At 44.8% G+C, this 23,507-nt stretch overlaps 1 protein-coding gene across 3 annotated transcripts in view; it reads left to right on the top strand.

Annotated features, from left to right (window-relative positions):
• CD82 (CD82 molecule) overlaps window positions 1–23,507 on the top strand; it is a 90,851-nt gene that overhangs the window by 63,374 nt on the left and 3,970 nt on the right. For all 3 annotated transcript variants that reach the window (XM_053283697.1, XM_053283698.1, XM_053283699.1), the window contains exons 3-8: window positions 876–948; window positions 4,581–4,705; window positions 5,418–5,492; window positions 19,308–19,415; window positions 21,189–21,371; window positions 22,742–22,825. In XM_053283697.1, the coding sequence (XP_053139672.1) occupies window positions 876–948; window positions 4,581–4,705; window positions 5,418–5,492; window positions 19,308–19,415; window positions 21,189–21,371; window positions 22,742–22,825 (648 nt within the window). The remainder of the gene's footprint in view (window positions 1–875; window positions 949–4,580; window positions 4,706–5,417; window positions 5,493–19,307; window positions 19,416–21,188; window positions 21,372–22,741; window positions 22,826–23,507) is intronic.

The raw sequence follows: 23,507 nt of genomic DNA, 5'->3' as shown, positions 1-23,507 counted from the left end.
CCACAGGCTTTGCTGCTGTATGAATGTTGCATGACTTGTGACTTTGCTGGGTTCCAAAGTCAGACACAGGAGGCCACACAGCAGAACTAGCTTGTTTCCTCATTCAAGAGTGTAGTTGCATGTGATGGGCCTGATACAATCCTTTGTGCGGCTCTTTCCTACTGCACTCTCTGTATATGCCAAGAGTCTAGCTCCATTGTGCTCTCTGCTACAAGCATGCTAATTGCCTTTTTTGGTGGTGTGTGAGAAGAAATGGGTGGTCCAATACATACTTACATGCATGGTGGACAATAGCATGCATCCAAGAGACTCTGGATTTTAGTATGATAAGGGCATGTCTGAAGCTGCTGCTCCAGTTCGTCTGCCTCAAAAATAGAAGCCTAGGGTGAGTGGAAGACCAAGGTTGAATTCCTGCTGAGTTAGTAACCCTTTTTGTTGGATTCACTTTTTTGCCTATCTCATAAATGTACAAACCATAAACCATTTTGTATTTAAGCTAGGGTTCTCTTCATTAGATCTGCCTAGTGTACTGGAAGGGCTGTTTAGGTTTTACTTCTTACTTCAAAGTAACAAATGAAGTTGTGTACAGCCACCAATTTTTTTTCACTCATGGAAAATGCTTCTGGCTGGGCTGGGCATCTGGAGAAAAACCTTGGCCAAAAGAGAGAGAAACAGGAGGTGATATCGATTAGCTGGCTATCCTAACTTTCTCCCTGCCTCTCTTGCCTATGTGTCTTTATTGGATTGAATTGTTTTGTCAGTACTATAAACTTGGTTTTGTTGTAAGCTGCTCTGTAGGTTTTCATTTAGAAGAGTGGAATATAAATAAAACAAAAATATGTGTATATTTAAGTAACCAAAACTTTGTTTTCCAGATCTTGGGTGCCGTGATCCTGGGCTTTGGAATATGGATTTTGGTCGACAAAAGCAGCTTCATTTCAGTTCTGCGTAAGACACACCATTTCTTCCTAGGTTTTCCTGTGTAGCTTCCCCTGTAAGAGAGAACACCGTATCATATCTTCCCTTTGCTATTTTAGTAAACACATCTGAAGAGTAGCCCATCTTCAGATCCTAGACGTAAGCAGAGGTGCTTCCTGCTAGATTTAGAACAGACTTCTGTAGCTAATCAGCTTTGTTTTTCTGGTAAGGCTATGCCGGGTCAGGCCAAGAGCATTAGCCTTGAAAAATTCTCAGCTATGTGGTAACTTTGGTTCTCTTCAACAAACGTCTGAAGACACATTAGGAAATGGAAGTCACTAAGCTAATGCATTAAAAAACAAGACAAAACCCTAACAATCCTCCCTGTGCCCCAGTGTGTACTGTTTCCACGTTCCATGTTGGCATGTTTTACCGTTCTTATCTGGGTCACTGCTGCAGTTTACTCACAAGGGAGTAGTAGAAAGAAAGACCTTTTGCTAAAAGGGGTATTAAACCAAGCTGTTTCCCCTTGTAATGCCTGCAGCTGTTCTTAGACTTCAGGAACACTGAGGATTTCACTTATGGCCTGGTTTCGCCTCTATGGCCTGGAACCAAAACGTATAACTAAAGGAGCGGAGTGGCTCTCGTTCTCCTAGTCCCATTTACCAGAGAGGCACTGATCCTGCTACTTGCTGTTTCCAAAAAAACCTTTACACACCAAGGCATTCCAGTGAGCTGCCTGTGTGTGAGAGAGTATGTGCGTGTTTGCATGCGCATTCATTGGTTCATTCACTTGGCTTTTTCCCCAGAAAAGGAGAAAAGATGGCGCAAAAGGGAATATAAACTTGGAAGCCTTTTGCCAACAAAGTTTGCAAGGCTTTCCTTGAAAAGCTGCAGATGATAAGCTACACCCAGGCCCTGTCTTTCTGTTATGATCTCTTGAAGGCTTTGTCTATACAGTTGGAAAGTTCGTGATTGTAGAATGTGTAAAGTGAGTCGGAGTCACAGTAGCATGTACAATTTCAGACTGGCTCTGGGGGGATCTGAGTAAAATTCTGAAGCTATTGCAGCTGACTACTTGGAATCTGCTACAACTACCCTTTGGAAAGCTCAAAACTTGCAGCAGGCTTCCTGCTGAAGTTCAAAAGACCTGTTATGATGTCATGTCAGCTGTATTCTAGCTTGACAGCCATCTCTCTCTGAGCCCTTTCTCACGTGCAGTGAGAAAGGCCTACCTGTTTTGCAGGAAGGAAGCCCGGAAGTGCTTACCTCCCTGCAGACAGTTGTCCTGCTGTCCCTGGGCGGGTGGATCAACGGCCCAAACAAGCTCCAGCTCCTGCCAGTAGCAGCGAGGGTTGGAGTGCTGCTCTGTGTCTCCCTGTGTCGCCCCCTCCCCCCGCCGAGCTCCAGTAATGCAAGTCCCCATAAAGCAAGTCTGTGGTGCTTTATGGGGGTCTTCCCTTCCCCACTCTGCAAGCCACGGCTGACATACGATTAAAAAAAACCGGGTTAGGAGAGCACTCACTCTTCTAACCCCGTAGAAGGCTCCATAGGTGGGTTTGCTGCTGTGGTGCCGCTGAGACTGGGCGGTTCACACACATGTGCAAAACCGGGCTAAAGGAGCCCAGCTTGGGTTCTGCACAACCACATGGATAGCCTCTCTGTCTTTCTCAAAGTATCTTGTGGGCAGATGAATAAACTGGAGTTGAATATGAAACTGTTCAGTAATTTCCTCCTCCACCTTGGGAGTACAGGTAGCCCTCGTTATTCATGGGGGTTCCATGAACAGGCACGAATACAGAAACCATAAATAATGAAACCTTACCCCTATGGTAATCTAGGGGTTAGATTCCTAACAAAAAAGTGGGGAGGGAGCAAAAAAGCAAGAGGGGCAGAAATAAGAGTTGAAAATCACAGTACCTTATTCTCCTGGTCTCCAGCTCTAACAATGTCCCCCACAACTTGAAATGGATGCATTCAGACAAATATTCACTCCACCCCCCAAAAAGTAAGAGCTGCAAAATGGTTCTTCACAGTAAAATGGCAGCCAGAAATGACATCAGAAGTTATTTCCAGCCACATAAAACCATGGATAGGCGAATTTTGCCTGTGTTTCTATCTGCAGATGAAGAAACTGGGTCTCTAAGGTGAAACCACAAACTGTGAGTCTTTGGATAATGAGGGCCACCTGTATATTAATGGGATATATGAGCCATATTCCCATAGAAATGTAGACCAAATGTGGAAGAAAAACCAGGTGCAAAATTCAGCTTTCTAGGAATTTCAGAAAGCTCAATTTCAGCTTTCTTTTCATTCATAAAAAGAGCAGGTATATAGACCTTATTGTCAGGTTGTGATTGAAATTTCAACAGAAACACCACACACTCTTTTAAAGTATATCCAAACAAACTTCCAGTAGCTGAGACAGAATTTCAGTGTTCTATTATTAAAATAATAAAGATGGAAGACGAGCATTTAAAAAAAAAAATAAATCTCTCCCTTTTTGGGAACTGCAGGATGCAGCACACATAATTGCACCCCAGGATAATATCCCTCACACACACACACCCGGCATGTCCATTTTGCAGTTCAAGGATCCTATGGTGGGTGAGGGGATATGATTGAGCATGGAGGAGGCTCCACCTCTTTTGCTGGCAGTTCCCTGGAGCTACGGGCAAGAGGGCTCTGTCAACAGTTGCACCCCAAGAGCTTGGATGCTGGTAACTAACAATGTCTGTCCTTCTGGGGCAACGGTTTGGGCCCAGGATACCTGAGGGACCGCCTGCTCCCAACGGTTACTGCCCTCTTGACGAAGTCATCCGAGGGGGCTCTGCTCCGGGTGCAGACAATGAGGGAGGCTCGGTTGTTGTGCACGCAGGACAGGGCCTTCTCAGTTGCTGCCCCCAGACTCTGGAATGCTCTCCCGGTGGCTATTTGCTCCTCGGTCTCCATCACAGCTTTTAGAAAGAGTGTGAAATCTTGGCTCTTTGCCCAGGCATTTATTTGATTCTCTGCTGCTGCTGTTTGTACTCTGTATTGCTTTTATGCTTTTCTTTTAAATTTTTAATCAGATTTGTTTAATATTTTTCACTTAATATTTTAATTGTGTCTTTTTACTATCTTGTTTTTAAGTTTTGTTGTAAACTGCCTTGGGATTGTTTTAATGAAAGGCGGTATATAAATTTAACAACAAACAGACTCACTCACTCACTCAGTGGATCCACTAGGCAAGAGAAAAGGCAGAGCCACATTGGTTAGGGGTAAACAAAGTTAACCTCTTCCCTTTATTTTAAACTGTGACTAGATAGTGTCTCTCTCTCTCTCTCTCTCTCTCTCTCTCTGGTTATAAAGTCATGGTTTCCCTGAATATTGGGGATTCTGCCATTGCCTGGTATGGAAAAACCCAATCCCAATGCAGTCTTTGTGTTGAATGCAAATTCATACTTGACTACCACTTTATTGATTGAATGACTGTACCAATATTTTGTACCAGTGTTCATAATACTTGCAGGTAATGGAATTCAGCTCTTCTTGGCACAGAATTGTAACTCTCAAAGCACAGAATATGCACAGTTCTCTTGCTGTCTTCAAAATAACGAATACGTAAATGGATTCCTTTTGCCATATGTGCCTAATATTTATCTATTTCTTGGTTCCCCCAGAGAACTCATCACACTCATTAAAAGTTGGAGCATTCATTCTCATTGGAGTTGGGTCTGTCACCATGTTGATGGGGTTCTTGGGCTGTATTGGAGCAGTCAATGAGATTCGGTGTCTCTTGGGACTGGTGAGTGTTGCAGATAATGCTGTTTTAAGTGACTTTCCCCTTCTTACTGATGCTTCCTGTGGTTTTCATATGTTGCAGCTGGCTGACAGACCAAGGTGGATAGGAAGACCTCTTTACCACAAATGATGGCAAAGAACTCTGGCAGCATAAGACCCCAATACTAAAAATGATCTTTCTGCACACAGTTCTGCTTAGGGGTAGGCAGGGGAAGGATATTCTTGTCCCAGTGCCAGTTGTCTCTTGTCTGCTTTCATAGCCTGGAAGGTGCCTTTTCTTCCCTGTACAAAGTAAAAGAGCTACTCCCTGTGATGTTGAGGAGGCCATTGAGGTACACCACCATTAACAGGGACCAGGTTGAGAAGGGTCCATGTTCTACTTCCAGCCTGCCTAGATTCCTATGTGAATTTTATTGGTATTTCTTATTGGAACTGCCAGATGGAAGCCTGCTTAGTACGTTCTGTGAACTCCCAGCTTGCCATTGGTAAGCAGGCAAAAACTGAAAATAAATCTTGATGTGAAAGGCCTTCATTGATTAAGGTGTTTGGGATCCTAAAGGGAATGTAGCCTGTTTCTAAATCTATAGATTCTTCCTCTGAACTCCATTCTATAGAGTTGAAGGTTTTTATGACTACCGTGATCTCTGATGCTACTGTAAACCATGGGTATGCCAAATGTTAGTGACACACCCTCTATTTCTTTTTCTTTTTTATAGTACTTCACTTGCCTGTTGCTGATCCTCCTAGCCCAGATAGCCGTTGGCGTGCTCATCTACACTCAACAAGAAACAGTATTTATTATTTTTCTATATGCTTCTCTCCCCCACTTCATTTTTGTTGAGTTGACACTTCTAAAAGACGTGCATCATGTTCTCGTCCTTCCTTAAGGCATGCAGTCTTTTTAAGTGTCAACATGAGGAACACAGTGATATGTTCAGCACCATGTTATGAGATGTGTGCATCATGTCAGATTTTTCCATAGAAGGCTTTAACAGTGCATTTCACTTGCTTGTATCTTCACTGTGCGTGGGTGTAATAAGAGGGTGGGGGAACTACAGAAAGACGTAGAGCAAAGAAAATGCTTCAGTCTCTTATGTTTCCTGCAAACTATTCTGAGTTAGTAACTGTGATCTCTGAAGTCCCTCTTGGGGTCTCTAAATTAAGATATGGAAGACTGTCCCATATCTGTCCCATGTGGTCTAATTTAAATTTTTAAAGAACACCCACTTGTTCTAATTAAAGTATTCCGTTCCATCCCCTCTTGGTGCAAACCGTTAGTTAATGCTATCAGCTAATAGGAAATAGAAATTTCAGAATTACAAAGAAAATACTGGTCACAAGCTAAATGAAGTTGGTCTCTGAATGAAGTTGTGCATTTTTAATGTACATAGAAATTGTATTGACCAAATGTAGTACAGAAGTATAAAAATATACTTTTAGGTGTTTCAAGCTGCTTTGAGAGGGCTAAGAGCATGTTAAGAAAGTTTGGATAAATGCTTAAGGAATTGTTCTAGATTTTTCTTTAGCCAATTCTGTTAACTACCAGAAGTCTAGATATTGAATTGATAATTTAGAGCAAAAAACCCCTCCTAATCTGATCAGAATATATTTTTAAAGAGGTGGAAAATCTAAAAACTTACTCTGTTTATCTTGCCACACAAACTTGGGTAGAGGCCTTGCATCCCAAGAGTAGTTGAATTTGTATAGGGAGCTACGTGAAAAGGCGTAGGGCTACCAATCTCCATCTCTCTCTCCCCGCGTGCACGCACACGCAATCTAGTTACAGGATGTACACACTCATACAGATCTGCAGGAGCCTCTGAACTTGTGAATATGGCATTCTAACCACTTCCCCTCTTACTCTACAAGATATGTGGTGACTGTGTGTTGTAACTGCCAAAACTGACATGCCAGAGCCCATTCCTGCAGATTTGTGGGATGGGGGTTAGTATTTTTTGCTTAAGTTCTTAAAAAATAATCTTCTGTAGCCTTGATGATATCCTATGGTGGCTGAATATGTGGTCTTAATGGATTGTCTTATCCATGTGTTAGATGTTTTCATATTACACGCTTTATTGTGAACAGTTTAGGATTTTGGCTAAGCTGTTTATAATCCTTAAGACCTGCCAGAGATCTTTCCTTGATGTCAAGGGGGACCAGCCTTGGCTTTGACATAAAGCCAGTCCAGGGGTATGGGGTAGGTTAGGTTGAGTTTGTTTGGATTTCTTCCCCCAAGGCATCAAGGAGCAATGCTTTTCCTTGGTGTAGGTACCATACTATTGTTGCTACCTACAGTGGGTATAGGAAAGAATCACCCCCTTTGATAGACCTTAAATTCTGGTTGCCTTACATCCTGAAATAAAAACACAAAGAAAATTCCCTTCACCAGCTGTACTTATCCAATGCAACCTATAACATCCAACTGAAAAACATCACAATTAAAGCCCAGAAAAAGTGTCAGAAATAAAAAACAAGAATTACTGAGATTGAAAAAGGATCACCCCCCCAATGTCAATATTTTGTTGAACCACCTTTTGCTTTAATAACAGCCTGGGTCTGTTGGGATACTTCTCTATCAACCTTGCACATCTAGACGGAGCAATATTTGCCTACTCCTCCATACAGAACTGTTCAAGTTCGGTCACATTGGATGGTAGGTGTTGGTGGACTGCTATCCTCCCTGGATCCGGTCGGCCCTCCAAACTGGATGGAAGAGCAAGGAGGAAACTGGTAAGAGAGGTTACCAAGAGGCCAATGGCCACTCTGAAGGAGTTAAAGGACTTCATGGCAAAGAGTGGTTGTTCTGTGCATGTGACAACAATTTCACGAGCGCTCCACAGATGTGGCTTGTTCGGGAGGGTCGCAAGGAGAAAGCCACTTCTCAAGAAAGGCCACATTAAAGCTCGTTTAAGCTTTGCCAGAAGGCACCTTGAAGATTCTGATGCCAAATGGAAAAAGGTCTTATGGTCAGATGAGACCAAGATTGAACTATTTGGCCTCAACACCAAACAGTACACCTGGCGTAAATCCAACGCAGCTCACCATCCACAACACACCATACCTACAGTGAAGCATGGAGGTGGCAGCATCCTGTTGTGGGGGTGTTTCTCTGCTTCAGGGACTGGGGTTCTCGTTAGGGTAGAAGGAAAAATGGATGGGGCAAAATACCGTCAGATTCTGGAAGAAAACCTGCTACCCTCTGCCAGACAGTTGAGGATGGGCAGAAGATTCACCTTTCAACATGACAACGATCCGAAGCACACAGCAAAATTGACCACAAGTGGCTGAAGGAGAAAAAAGTGAACGTCCTCATGTGGCCCAGTCAGAGCCCAGACCTAAATCCCATAGAAAATCTGTGGAGAGATTTGAAGATAGCAGTCCACCAACACCTACCATCCAATGTGACCAAACTTGAACAGTTCTGTATGGAGGAGTGGGCAAATATTGCTCCGTCTAGATGTGCAAGGTTGATAGAGAAGTATCCCAACAGACTCAAGGCTGTTATTAAAGCAAAAGGTGGTTCAACAAAATATTGACATTGGGGGGGTGATCCTTTTTCAATCTCAGTAATTCTTGTTTTTTATTTCTGACACTTTTTCTGGACTGTAATTGTGATGTTTTTCAGTTGGATGTTATAGGTTGCATTGGATAAGTACAGCTGGTGAAGGGAATTTTCTTTGTGTTTTCATTTCAGGATGTAAGGCAACCAGAATTTAAGGTCTATCAAAGGGGGTGATTCTTTCCTATACCCACTGTATCTCTGTTGATCCTATCCCATTAGCAGCACATGACCAGAACCTTTGGGCAACTCGGGCTGGAAAGATGTTTGTGTCTTCACAGGATCATGCAGATCAGAATAGCCTTGCTCCTACCTTGAATTTGATTATTGTGCGAACCAGGCCGTTCTGTGCCTTCAGACTTTACTTTCTGGGGTAGAGTTGTGTTTTCAACATTTTCTGTGACTCTCCACTCCCTTCTTGTTAATGCAGAAGTTCTGGTTTTGGCTTCTCATAGCTCCATGTGATAAAGATGTAGACCCACATGTTTAGATTACCCTAGCAACAGCGGTTGGTCTTGAAGTCTGATTTTTATCCTCCTTCACATGAGGTGGGGTATGGGGGAAGCATTCTTGGAAATATCAGAGAAATATTCCTCCTCTTTTGGCAGGAAGAGGCTGGCACACGAAGCTCTTCTCCCCACATGTCTCTTGATGAAGGTGGCCTAAGTCCAGCTGGAGGAGAGCCTGCCCTCCTCCCTTCTCTGGTCTGACTCGAAGCATCCCATATTTCTTTATTGTGAGGGGAAAGTTTCCTGTGGTTTGCATTATAATTAAAAGCTAGCTTCATACAAGGGCCTTAGTAAATCTGTCCAGTACAAGCCAGTTTTCTACTAAACTTTCCTCACAGCTGCCTTCCTCAGATTCCTCATGTCTGTAGTCTTTTTATCTTTCCCTTATTGAGAGACTGCTAGCATTTTATTTTTTACAGATATGACCATAAGAATTGCTTTAAGGGTCAGATCCTCCAGTTGTGTTGAATTGTCTTGTTAACTTCTAGTGCAGTCTACTACTGCATTTGGGAACATAGGCAGCTGCCATTTACTGAGTCAGACCATTGGTCTATCTAGCACAGTATTGTCTTCACAGACTGGCAGCACCTTCTCCAAGGTTGCAGGCAGGAATCCCTCTCAACCCTATCTTGGAGAAGCCAGGGAGGGAACTTGAAACCTTCTGCTCTTCCCAGAGCGGCTCCATCCCCCTAAGGGGAATATCTTACAGTGCTCACATGTTTAGTCTCCCATTCAGATGCAACCAGGGCAGACCCTGCTTAGGTAAGGGGGCAAGTCATGCTTGCTACCACAAGACCAGCTCTCCTCTCTTTCTTAAACCTCTAATTCTTGATTGCATCAATATCATTTATTTATTATTTATTCAATTTCTATACCACCCTTCCAAAAAGGCTCAAGGCAGTTTACACAAGTAAATAATAAATAAATAAGATGGATCCCTGCCCCCAAAGGGCTCACAATCTAAAAAGAAACATAAGATAGACACCAGCAGCAGTCACTGGAGGTACTGTGCTGGTGGTGGATAGGGCCAGTTATTCTCCCCCCGCTACATAAAGAGAATCACCATGTTATCTAGCCACCTTCAAAGAACTTAAAGATACATGCATGTGTGACTTTGACTAAATCATTTTTTCTATCACCAAGTCATTTTCTGTGACTAAACTGACTCTTGAACCAAAATTCCTCAGTCCAAATCAACACTATATAGCACAGGCTTCCCCAACCTGCAGCCCTCCAGATGTTGCTGAACTACTATAAATTGTGGCTAGGGATGCTGGGAGTTGTAGTTGAGCAACATCTGGAGGGCTGCAGGTTGGGGAAGCCCGATATAGCACATGGACCCAAGTTCTGTACATATCTTGTACAGGCCTTAACTGTAGTTGTCCAGTGGAAATATATTTGGCACAACTATGCTGTGGAAAATGTAGATTGAAAGAGCTATGAACACTGTTCCTTGCACATTACTCTAACTTCTCTCCTGGGTTTAACGATACTGTCCTTTGGACTATCCCTGCCTGTCTCATCCAGTTTCAAGCTCTCTCTTCATAAATTTACTCATTTTGATGGTTGATGAGCTTTCCTAGCCTTGACAGCCACAGCACACAATTTCCCCCTAAAATAAATGGAGCCAGCTAATGGAATAAGATGGGTGCTGTCACTCGCAGCGTTCTAAAGCTTTTTAACTACAGCAACTGCTGAGGTTCTCATGGATTTTTCTGGGGTTCACTCTTTTTTGTCCATACATGATTTGCCAGTGCACCCAAGGGTACCCTGAACAGATCCACCAATCCAGTCCTCAGCCAACCTGCCAAGGTGATTGCTTCCCCAGTGGCTCAGCGTAGTCTGGAGCTCATCCATTGTCTGCTCGAGGAGAAGAGCAGTAGGCAAAGCCTGGCTCAGCTTTGTGGTCTGGGCACACAACTTGTCTGTAGCAACAAAGGACGGTTCGAGTGCCAATTCAACCTCGGAATTGAGTGCCCAGTCCTGCTTCCAAGCCACACCTCCTTGCTAGGGCATGGATGGCAGACTCTTGCTCCTGCTGGTGGCAGAGCAAGAGAGAGATGGAGTTCCACTGGGTTAGAACATCCTGAGGGATCAGGTGTTCAGGTAGGCCGAGCTCAAGCTCTCCTGGAGCCTACCTTTTCCACTCCAGGAGAAGTAAGCTGCTAGCTTGGAGCACTTATCCACAAGAGCAGCTGTGGCCCAGCATCTGCAGTGGGGATGTTTCACCTGGCCACAGCCCTTGAAGGGCTAAGCACATCCTGCACAACCAGGTTCAGAGTGTGCGCCACACAACGGATGGGCACACTGAAGCAGCTCGCCTCCCTAATGTCCGCAGCATTATCAGTGATCATGAAGCCTTGGTGAAGTTTTGGATGCCCTGGCGATCCATGGCCACCGACAACCCATCTGCCACAGAGTCTAGCACCTCCACCTGCAGCACAGCCCACCTGTGCTTTGCTGCATAGGAAGGGCTGGCCGCACCATCACAAGCGTACCGTAAGGGACAAGAGAGCAACATTCCTCCTACTGCGACTGTCTGCAGTAAAGTGCACACTGATGTCAGGGGCTACTACACACAGTGGCCCCGACACTGCCTCACTGCACACCTGGTACAGGGAGGACACCATCCGCCTGCTGAAGGTGGTGCATGAGGGGACGTTATAGTTGGGGTTAAGAAGTTGGAGCAGCTGGCAGAAACTGGCATTTACCACCCCACTTCCCCTGGAATGGCTGGTTGTCGAAACTTTGTTTCACTTCCATTAAAAAAAAACACCCACATGTATCCCATGTATGTTGTTGCTGTGACTTTCTGCTGCTTTCAGTGAAACTGGTAGATTAATACACAGTCCATATGCCTCTTGAAGCTAAACACATATGAAGTTGTCTGAAACAGACCTTTGGTTCAACTAAGCCAGTATTCTCTTCTGGCTGACAGCAGCTCTCCAGAGCTTTAGACAGGTGCCTTCTTCAGCCATACCTGGAGTTGCCAGGCATTGAACTTGGGACCCTCTGCACACAAAGCATGTGGTATACCACTTAGCTATAATCCATCTCCAAGGATGGGGAGGTGTGATGGGACTACAGATATGACAGACAAATCTGAGCATGCAAGATGAGTGGAGAGCCTTCAGGCATGAGGCTCATTCCTGCAGCACAAGACCTTGGTATGGGTTTCTTCAGACATCACTAATACCAAGATGTTTGATAGGGAGGTGTTAGAAGTGTAGAATTAACATACTTCATTTAACGTATATGGAAATATTTAACTTTAACCGGGCTGTATCAAGGAGAAACTTGTGTTAGATAGATAGATAGAGAGATAGATAGATAGTAACTTAGCCCCTGCTCACTGGGCAGAGAGGCACCTTTCAAAGTTGTGGTTCTCTGTATTAAGCAGAGGGAGAGCAATTGGCCTTAATCAGCCGCAGCACAGCATCTCTCCACCGGCTGTTGCCTTTATTTCTTTATAGACTGTGAGTCTTATGGGCTAGGGAACCATCATCTTCCTTTTCCCCCTCTGTAAATTGCTTTGAGAACTCTTGTTGAAAAGCAGCGTGTGAACAATGGCAGTGATAGTAGTTAACAGATATATTTATTCACTCTGCATGTTGTAAATCGCCCAGAGACATAAGTTTTGGGCGGTATAAAAATATGTTATGTAAAATAAAATGTAAGGAACATTGCTGATGAGTTGGTATTTGAAATGATTGGGGAAGTCAGTGGGTCCACCCATGGCAGTACTTGGGGGTCACAGAGTTCAGTCCACTTGGAAACAGTGCTGCCTGTTTGAGGGGTATGTGTGTGTTGGGAGGCGGGCAGGCTGTAGTTACATAGTGATGGAATGGCCCTCGCATGCTTTTCTAATTCACTCGTGCCAGGAGTCAGCCTGGCACTAAAAAAAGACTTGAGTCCTGGTGCATTGCTAGGCAAACATAAAGGGCATTGTACTTGCCATCAAATTAAGTATCGGTTGCTACTGGCTGTCTTGAAAATAGCACCTTGATTTGCTGTGTCTGAGTTGCCTACAAAAGCAGCTTTCCCTTGCCAGCATACAGAACAAAAAGAGGAGGAACAAAGGCCTCCAGGTTCGTTGCCTTTTAGGGCTTATAACAAAGACAGCCAGGACCAATAGCATTAGCTGCAGGAACCAGGTCAAGTTGCTTTGCTTCTCATGTCTCTGACCCCCATTGGGGGGAAGGGAAGCTCGGCAGTGTGACGGTGGGGGGGGGGATGGGCAAGGCTGTGTGATCTGCTTTCATCTGATTGCATGACCAATAAGAATGTATAAGCAGATGATGTAGCCTCCTTCAGAGCAGCTTTGCACTGAGGCACACTCTCTGTAGCTGCCATAGAAAAGAGCACTGCTGGGTTATGTCTGAGCAAAGAGCAGGCATTACCAGAATCGCCCAGTGTGACTTGCTGTTAACAATTACTAGTTCACTGTGGAAACTTGACCTAATTGAAAGCCCATTGCAAATGTGCAGGTGCCAGCTCTTTTCTCAGCCTGATTCCGATAGCTCAGTTTCCTTGCACTTGATTCCTGGTGGTTGGTGGGGTTTTTTGTTTGAGAAAATGGAAAGAGCACTTTCTTTTAATAGGTTGAGGAGAACAGACAGGCTGCATGACTAAATGCAGTTACTAGACCACCCCACTTAATGAGCTCGGGATCTGACATAAGTTACCATGAGGAAGATCTGTTTGTAGGGAGGAGGAGGTGGCTTTTAACATCTGCTTCCCAGAGACAATGGCTGCCCAGTGGTGAGAGCCTGTGTGGTTGCTGTCTGCTGTTGTCAGCTTGCCAGCCTGTGTGCCCCCTAGCGTGTGGGGCTTTGGCTGCCTGGCAGGTGAGTCTGTGCAGGATCGGGGCCAGAGGGAGTGAGTCAGCAATTCCTGAGGGTAAGCTGCTCAGATTAGCCATCTTTCTGGACTTATAAAAGGACTGCTGCCCTGTGGTGGCGGGGGTGACACCGAAGGGGCAACACCAAAGGGGGTCACCCCTTTGGGGGAGCCACTTTGGGGGGCAATGAGGGCAAGGGCCTGGTGATAGTCTTTGGCTTCTGTTGCTTTTGGATCCTGGGTGTTCCAGATCTGTCTTGGTTTGTCTGGGGATGGGGAGACAGGGGGTGTGTCCACTGATTGTGGGGTGGCTATTCTGGTGGTGGGTGGGAATAGAGGAAGTAAAGTTGGCAGGTCAGCACGTTCTTACAGGGGAAAGGAAGTCAGAAATCTATTAGCTGTTTCCCCTTCCAGCTTCCCTGCCAGCTCTATGACCTTGTGGAGCAGTGCCAACATCCCACAGATTCTCACCTTGCTCCTCTGTAATGCCAGGTCTGTTAAGAATAAGTCGGAAACCATCCAGGATCTGATTCTGGATGAAGGGGCAGACCTGGTATGTATTACAAAGACTTGGTTGAGGGAGGCTGGTGGCCCATTCTGGTTCCAGCTTCTTCCTCCAGGGTACTCTGTTGAGCAGGTTCGGGGATGTGGGCAGGGAGGTGGAGTCGCTGTGGTCTATAAGAATAACCTCTCCCTGACCAGGATCCGTGTCAAAGTGTCTGACGATATTGAATATGTGTACCTAAGTTTGGGGGCCAGGGATAGACTGGGACTTCTCTTGGTGTACCAATCGTCCCTCTGCCCAATGGAATCCCTAACTGAGCTGATGGACTTGTTCTCAGGTTTGGCGTTGGAGTCTCCCAGGCTTGTGGTGCTGGGGGGACTTTAATGTCCACTTTGGGGCCAATTTGTCTGGGACGGCTCAGGAGTTCATAGCAGCCATGACGACTATGGGCCTATCCCAAAGGGTCTCGGGACCGATGCACATTGCAGGTCACGTGATTGATCTGGTCTTTCACTCTGATCAGGGTGGTGTTCCGTGGGTGAGGACTCGTGTGATTTCCCCATTGTCATGGACGGACCACCATCTGGTTAAGGTTGGACTCAGTCACACCCCACCTTCACAGGGGTGAGGGGCCCATTAGAATGGTCCGCCAGAGAAGGTTATTGGATCCAATAGTGTTCCAAGAAGCCTTGGAGGGATTTACTGTTGGCTCTGCCGGTGCTCTGTTGATGCCCTGGTGGAGAACTGGAACAGTGAGCTCACCAGGGCAGTAGACATGATAGCACCTAAAGGTCCTCTCCAACCCGCTTACAAATTGGCCCCTTGGTATACGGAAGAACTACGGTGGCTGAAGCGGCGAAGTAGATGACTGGAGTGCAAGTGGAGGAAGACTTGACTCAAATCCAACAGATTACAGCATAGAGCACAGCTGAAGATCTATGCTTTGGCAATACGGGCGGCAAAGAAGCGATTCTTTTCGGCCTGTATTGTGTCTGGAAGTTCACGTCTGGCGGAGTTGTCCAGGGTTGTGAGAGGGCTAATGAATGCCCCTTCTCCCTTGAATCAGAATTTGGAACCATCTATTACCCTCTGTGACGTGATTAATGATTTTTGTGTGGATAAAATCTCTCTTATTACTGCAGTGTCTGAATTGGAGGTGTCCAGTGATTCCTCTTATGTGATTAGGCTGGATCAGTTTCAGTTTGTGACTCATGAGGATGTGAACAAGCTACTTGGAGCGATGCAGCCTACCACCTGTTCTTTTGACCCCTGCCTGATGTGGCTAATACTGTGTTGCAGGGAGCTTGTTGTGGAAGGCCTGGTAGAGATCATAAATGCTTCTCTGAGGGAGGTAGGATGCCTCCTTGTCTTAAGGAGGCAATTATTAGACCACCAGAAGCCTGCCCTGGATTTCTCAGAGTTGAGCAACTATAAGCCTGTCTCCAATCTTCCATGGCTAGGCAAGGTAATTGAGAGGGTGGTGACCTCCCAACTCGAGGCAGTCTTGGATGAAGCTGATTATTTAGACCCATTTCAGACTGGCTTTCGGGTGGGCTATGGGGTGGAGACTGCCTTGGTCAGCCTGATAGATGATCTCCAATTGGGAATGGAAAGAGGAAGTGTGACTCTGTTGGTCCTTTTGGACCTCTCAGCGGCTTTTGATACTATCGACCATAGTATTCTTCTGGAGTGTCTGAGGAGGTTGGGGGTGGGAGGCACTGATCTACAGTGGTTCCATTCTTACATCTCGGGCAGATTCCAGATGGTGTCTCTCAGGGACTGTTCTTCTTCAAAATCTGAACTTTTGTATGGTGTCCCTCAGGGCTCCATATTCTCTCCGATGTTGTTTAACATCTATATGAAACCACTGGGAGAGATCATCAGGAGATTTGGTGCAGGGTACTATCAGTATGCTGATGACACTCAAATCTATTTCTCCATGTCAACATCATCGGGAGAAGGCATAACCTCCCTAAATGCCTGCTTGGAGGCAGTAATGGGCTGGATGAGAGGTAACAAACTGAGACTGAATCCAGATAAGATGGAGGTACTTATTGTGCGGGGTTGGCACTCAGAAGATGATTTTGATCTGCCTGTTCTGGATGGGGTCACACTTCCCCAGAAGGAACAGGTATGCAGTCTAGGGGTGATTCTGGACACAAAACTCTCCAATGTGTCCCAGGTTAAGGTGGTAGCTAGAGAAGCCTTTTATCAGCTTTGGCTGATACGCCAGCTGCATCCATTTCTTGAGATAAATGACCTCAGAACAGTAGTGCATCTGCTGGTCACCTCCAGACTTGACTACTGCAATGTGTTCTATGTGGGGCTGCCTTTGTACGTAGCCAGTCCAGAATAACTGCAGTTAGTCCAGAATACGGCAGCCTGGTTGGTCTCTGGGTCATCTCAGAGAGACTGTATCACTCCTATCTTAAAAGATCTACACTGGCTGCCGATAAGTTTCTGAGCAAAGTACAAGGTTTTGGTTATCACCTATAAAGTCCTAAACCATTTGGGCCCTGGGTATTTAAGAGACTGTCTTCTTTGCTATGAACCACACTGTCCATTGAGATCATTTGGAGAGGTCCATCTGCAGTTGCCACCGGCTCATCTGGTGGCTACTCAGGGACGGGCCTTCTCCATAGCTGCCCCGAGGCTTTGGAACACACTTCCTGCTGAAATAAGAGCCTCCCCATCTCTTACAACTTTTAAAATGGCAGTCAAGATGCATTTGTTCACCCAGGCTTTTAATTAGATGTTGTTTTAATTGTGTGTTAATAGTTTTAACTTTTTAAATTTTAATTGTTGAAATGTGTCATTCTTTTTATTGGTTGTTTTTATGGTTTTGTAAACTGCCCAGAGAACTTGTGTTTTGGGCGGTATAAAAATACGTTAGATAGATATATAGATAAATAATAAATAAATACTGGTAGGAGAGTCACAACTATGAAAACCTGGGTAAAGAAACCTGTGGCCCAAATGCCTTGCCAACAGAGGAGGAGCTCTTCCTTCCTTCACTACCTGCATACTAGTCTTGGTGTGCATGCCAATTCTGAAATTTTGAATTAATACCATTATCTATGGAACTGTCTGTTGCATCCTGTTTGGGCCTCCAAAAGCCTCATAGCATAAAGGAATGTTCCTTGAAAATGGTTCTCGTTTACTGTAGACGATGAGGAAGCCACATGATTTTTAGATGGGATCTGAGATGGAGTTAGAAAACCCAGACAGTCGTTTGGATGAAAGGGGTTCCTTCATATTCTCCTACTTTATGTGTGTCAACGTTCCCCTTTCCTCACACTTTGACAAAAACTGTACCACTCTTTTGCATCTGCCCTCAACCTCTGCTCTTATGTGTGCTGTGGCTTGCATGGCGTAGGGAAGTCTGTTTCCTGCAGCTGCCAGAATCTCTTAAGGCTTCTGCAAAGAGAGCCTCCCACTCCTGCCCGCCCCTCACAGCTCTTCTGTCCCTCGCTGGTCTGATAGTTGAAAGTTTGGCGATGCAGAGGAGGGACCTCCCTTATCCTCCGAGGACTCAGCAAAATCCTCTAACCTAAAATACATTGGGTTTTTTCTTTGCTTCTCATTCCCCTTCCTCCCAAATTGTCTCCTCATCCCAACATTCTACACTCCTTGGCAACAGTTGCCTAGCATCCGTTGCCTGGACTCTAATTCTGAGAGCAGCCTCCTATACCACAGCCGGCAGGTTCAAAGCAGGGTTCCCTAACACTGCTCTTTAAGTATAGCCTGTGTACAAAAGCACACACACTTCTTCTTTTTAAAGTCTAATGGAGTAAGGTACCCAATTCCTTTTCAGCCATACATAAACATCTTGCACATGGATACACATACAAGAACAGGAGTGCACACTCCTAGAGACTTTGGTAGGGGTGGGTGGGTGGTGGAAGGAAAGAGAGAGAGAGAGAGAAAGAGAGAAGTGGTATGGAAGCAAACAGAAACATGCACCGTCTTGACTTCTGTTCCAACACTGTCTGCTTGCTGCTGACAAGACAGGTGCTGAGAGAGCCCTGTAGTTTGTGGGAGTGGTCACGTCCCTAGGAAACCTAGACCATTCTCCATGCTTTTTCAAAGGCTTATTATTATTATTATTACTACTACTACATTTATATCCTGCTCTTCCTCCAAGGAGCCCAGAGCGGGGTACTACATACTTAAGTTTCTCTTTCACAACAACCCTGTGAAGTAGGCTAGGCTGAGAGAGAAGTGACTGGCCCAGAGTCACACAGCAAGTATCATGGCTGAATGGGGATTTGAACTTGGGTCTCCCCAATCCTAGTCCAGCACTCTAACCACTACACCACACTGGCTCACTCTTCTCCCTGGGGGCTGGTGATAATTATTCATAAACCACTGCTTGCTTCTTAGTAGACTGCTAGTGATGCTGATCAAAAAGCAAGATGTCTTTTGGTGTTTAACCAAATTCACAAAAACAGAAAAACCCTTCAGGTCTTTTGTTTTTTTGCCAGCAAGTATGCAGTAATCTTCAGAGCCATGGGTCTCTGCACACTCAGTGTGAATTTGGAGAAGAGGTAGATGGACCACAGCTATGGGGGAGGTGAGGCTTCCAGCTGGATTGCAGGAGGCTCATGCTATGAGTCTTGCAGATTTCTGAGGCTCAGTATACCCTTAACCATGTCAGAGCATCTCTCTACTGCTCAAGGTTTGCTTAGATGCTGGGACCAAGTGGGCAGGCCACTTGACTGTTCCTTCCACCTGAAAATTGGCCCTTGCTTCTATATCCAGATAGTCTCAGGGTAGCATGGAAAGAAGCCACAGGGAAGCTGTTCTGCTGTTGCTGCCTGGTAAATGTGACTTGAACCTTCAGTTAGGACTTGGCAATTTTAACTTGCATATCCCACAGAGGAGTGCAACCTTCGCTTTTAGTATTAAAATACTGTCAAACTTGGCTGACAGACACATCCTTGATTTGTCATTTGGATCTATGCAAATCTAATTATTCTCCTAAGAAGTTCAGTCTGTTTGGATCTTGTATATCTCTATTGTGTGTTAAGCTTAGCTGTTCTTGTACCTTTGTTATGGGATGTGATTGAAACAAGTAGAATATTATTAACTTGCATGTGTTGCTAAAGTTCATCTGGGTTAAACTACCTTTTAAAAATCTGAAGTGCAAACTCCAAGAAATCAATGCTGAAACTTTTTGTGTTCACTCTGCCAGCTCAGAAATGAAATGTCTGATATCGTCGTTGGCCTCATCCGGAACTACAATCCTAATGATGAAACCAATAGGACCATTGAAGATGCATGGGACTATGTCCAGTTACAGGTAAGTTCCCATGAGAGAGTTGATGAGATGAGCAGGTGAGATCAGCCAACCCATGTTGCAAGGGAGTCATATTGGCAACCTTTACTTTAGTGATGGTGTGGTGTTTTGGACATACCCACCCAGAGGTCTTGACATAAATATGTGGTGGTGTTAGAAATTGGCTACAAGCAAAGAGAGGTTATCATTGGGCTCTTTAATCTGCCCTACTTGAGGTGATGTGTTATAGTTATGCCTCACAGTGCTGCTCCTCACATTATATCAGCTTTGAAAACCAAATCCAACTTTATGCAATTGGCAAGTAGTCGCCTGCCTGTGAAAGGCCATTCCACAATAAATATTGGCCTAGTCCATGCTCTCCTGTTTTAGACTTCATTTTTTGCTTTCTCTTTTTGTACTGCTGTGAGCTATGGAAGACATAGACAAAGATCACACACAATTGCCCTACATGGGCACATAGAGTATGTATGCACGCTATCATGCTTGAAAATTATACAAATATCTATTTTCCCAGATGTACAGCTTATGTATCTCCTGTACCTGTAGACTTGACAAGTAGCTTAATTCCTCTTGAGAATATTACTAGTCAAATTTAGGGATTATCATGATTTTTTAAAAAATGATCAAATGTCAGATCCTGTTCTTGAGCAATAAAAAAATGCTTCAGCTTGATCAGCACGAGCATTTTCAAGAACAGTTCAACCCAAGTATTGTACATTAAATAGTTTAGAATACACTCCTGTTCCCAAATTAAGACGTTAGCTGTTGCCTTGACAGTTTTACCATACTCTCCCTAAACTTCAAAAAATAAAAATATTTCCAACTAAACATGAACAAGTCTTTTGTACCTATGTAGGTTAAGGCCTGAGTTCATGGACTTTTTCTGCTGCTGCCGCCACCTCACATGGTCTCTTTGTGCAAACTATGGTGAACCAGGAAGGGAGGAATGAAACTAGAGCAGGCCAAGCCCAGTTCAGGCTTGAGTTCTTCCAGATCATTGCCCACCACTAAGTGTTTGCCTTTTGGGAACTTACAATTTCCTGATTCAAATTATGTTGCAAGTAGGGAACAGGCTGTGTCCTACACAATTCTGTGGGTAAATACATAAGACCTTTTCTGGCTGTGGGGCTTTCAACTTAAATAAATTGCTTTCCCAGTTAACCGCTATGCCTGTTTCACCCACTTGCGAAGGGAGAGGAAAATAAAAGGGCTCCATCTTTTGGTGACTTGCAGTTATTGTCACCAGAATGCCAGGTGCTGTTTTGAGATGGCATTGAGTAAACTAAACTATTGTGTTGCCTCCAGTGTAATTTTAAACTACCACTTTGAAGATCCAAGGCAATGTATACTTACAGAGTGGAATGTGTACATAATCCATTAATGAACTCTCTTTAGCGTAAAAATGGGTGCAAACAACTTACAACTAGGATGGTTTCATTTGCGGTCTAGATGAGACACATTCAGATACCACTACACCTGAATCAAGCTGAAGTGATACTGCCCGGACACAGGTTTATTACTTTAGTGGGCACTAGATGTAAGGTGCTTCTCGGAGTCTTAGCACCATATGCTGTCACTACTTCCTTTTTCACAGCCAATCAAAATCCACAAAAAAGGCTGGGTATCCATCCTGTTTCTTGCATCAGTGCCTTGCAATAGTGCCTTCCTTGGGTTCTGAGCAGATGAGACTGGCCTGGGAGCAGCCCTCTCAAGCAGAATGAACTTGATATTGTTTAAAGGAGGGATATGCTGAATGTTTTATCTCCTTAAATATAGCTGTCTTGCTGTGGATGGAATGGACCAGATGACTGGAAAAACAACACAATCCTCCTGAAGAGCAACCAGACCTACTACCCTTGCTCTTGCAGTATTGAGTCTGACTCCAGTAAAAATGGGGGCTTCTGTGACTTCAGTATTCCTGTAAATTCAACATCTGATGTCTGGCCAGTTCACAACCAGGTGCGTACATCTAACTTTATGAAGCCCACATGAGAGATTCCTATTGGAGCCTTCCAGATTACTTAAAAAGAGATGTGGAGCTGGAAAATGCCAAGAATAGATCATGCTTCCTATTCCATTATGGACATAGCTGGCAGCTTCCCATAAGAGCCTAACTCAACACAGCATATAGAATTTATAATTTTCTTTTTAAAAACTATAACAAATTTCCTTTATGATTGAAGGGGCAGGCTTGAAAACCAGGGGACACTCTCCTTTTAGCTGTTGGGTTTCCCAGCTGTCTTTGAAAACAGCCCCAGGGTTCACACTGGGAAATTTCTATTGAAGTATGCAAGTCTAATCAACATTCTTATGATGTGTATTAAATAATATATATTCAATGAGAATATAAACAACTATTAGCTAAAAGGACCATGTTCCTAAGTACAGATTTACAGGAATAGTCATTGCCTTCATGGCCTGCTTATGAGCTTCTAAGAGGTACCTAACTACTGGCAAGCTGCTGATAGAAGTGGAAGGCTAGAGCAGATGGACGCTTGGTCTGATTTCAGTAGCACAGTTCTTATTGGCATCCGTTTTCACTGAGTTGCATATGAAGTTGCAACTAAGTTGCAATTAAGCACCATTCATATTAAGGATTCAAGACAGACCGAAGTACCACTTATTTCAATGGAACTCGGTTATGACTAACTTTCATTGGAAACAACCTAGAGAAGTTCATGTGGAATAAATGGAGAGTGCTCTGACTTGCATGCTTCCCATTAGTTGGTTCTTTTTCTGAAATCGCTAAATAGCAGGGGTCCACAAATTTGGGATTAGCTCACTAGCCAGCCATTATTTGTGCCACTAACCCCCTCTTTCCTCCAAATCCTTGGACACACAGGCAGAGGACCTGGGAGTGAAGCGGGGCTTTAGAGAGGCTAAGAAATGATGGGAGCCCTCCCTTACTGCACAAAAGGGATTCCTGCTGCTTCTCTCATTCTCAAAACTGGCATTAGAAATGATACCTCCGGAGAGGAGATCCATGTGGTGCTATGTCTCCTGAGTGCCAGGGGCACTTGCCATTGGTGAGCTGGTCACTGAGTTTGTGGATGCATGCTAATTAGGGATGGAAGTCCTCTCAAATTCCAGCTCTCCTACATCAGGGGTTCCCAGCCTTCGGTTCCCATATTATGATGGAATACAACTCCCATTATCCCTAGCCACAATGGCCATTGTGTCTAGGGCGATGGTTGTTATTGTTGAACAACATCTGAGACAAAGGTTGGGAACCCCTGCTCTAGTGTGCTCCCTCCTTTGGGGAGTCACATTCATACGCTTAAATACTTTGTAACTACAGCTTCTTGTACTGTTTTTGTGTTGGTTTTTAGGAGTGCCAGACAGGTGTGAAGATCTGGGTAAAAGATAACCTTGGTGTCATTCTTGGCGTCTGCTCGGGGGTTGCTTTTATTGAGGTAAGCTTCGTTTCATTGTTTTACCCTGGATTTGCTCTCTGTGGACTTAAAAGTGAGGGCAGCAGGGTGAGAGGACTCTTCCTGGCCCCATAATTGCTCTCTCCTTTCAGTGGCAGGTGAACAGGGTGGCCGATGAGGGGTGGACACACCCCATCTGCTGAAAATTATCCTGTACAAGTGTACACAAAGACTTGACCATAACCTTACAAGTTGGGTGGAGCAGAGCTGTGGTGTGTGGAACTGACCTGTCTTTTAGCATTCTTATTGTAATGTCTACCCATCCACTAACATTCCAGTCACTGAACTGATGGATGGTCGCCCAAAACACTTACTGCATATTGCCTCTAGCAAACATGAATTGCTTTTCCCATGCTTTATTTCCTGCTGTATTTGGGGTCTTGTCAAAGCCAGCTGGTAGGGATGTGCACAGAACCAGTTCCGTGCACTCCCGGGGGGGGGGGGGCGTAACTTTAAGAGGCAGGGAAGGTGCTGCCTATTTGCCAACCTCCACTCCACCGGCGTTCCTCCCTGTGCCCTGTTCTTTGTCACCACACAAATGACAGATGCATGTGCGTGTCAGCCATTTGCTTGGTGACACAGAATGGGGTGCAGGGAGGAATGCTGCAGTCCTGCATGTGCACTTTTGGAGATAGTGCAGGTGACGGAAGAGCAGCAGGGCGGG

This window comes from Hemicordylus capensis, chromosome 1 (assembly GCF_027244095.1).
Source record: "Hemicordylus capensis ecotype Gifberg chromosome 1, rHemCap1.1.pri, whole genome shotgun sequence".
Classification (NCBI taxonomy): Eukaryota; Metazoa; Chordata; class Lepidosauria; order Squamata; family Cordylidae; genus Hemicordylus; species Hemicordylus capensis.
This window is presented reverse-complemented; position numbering and strand designations above follow the sequence as displayed.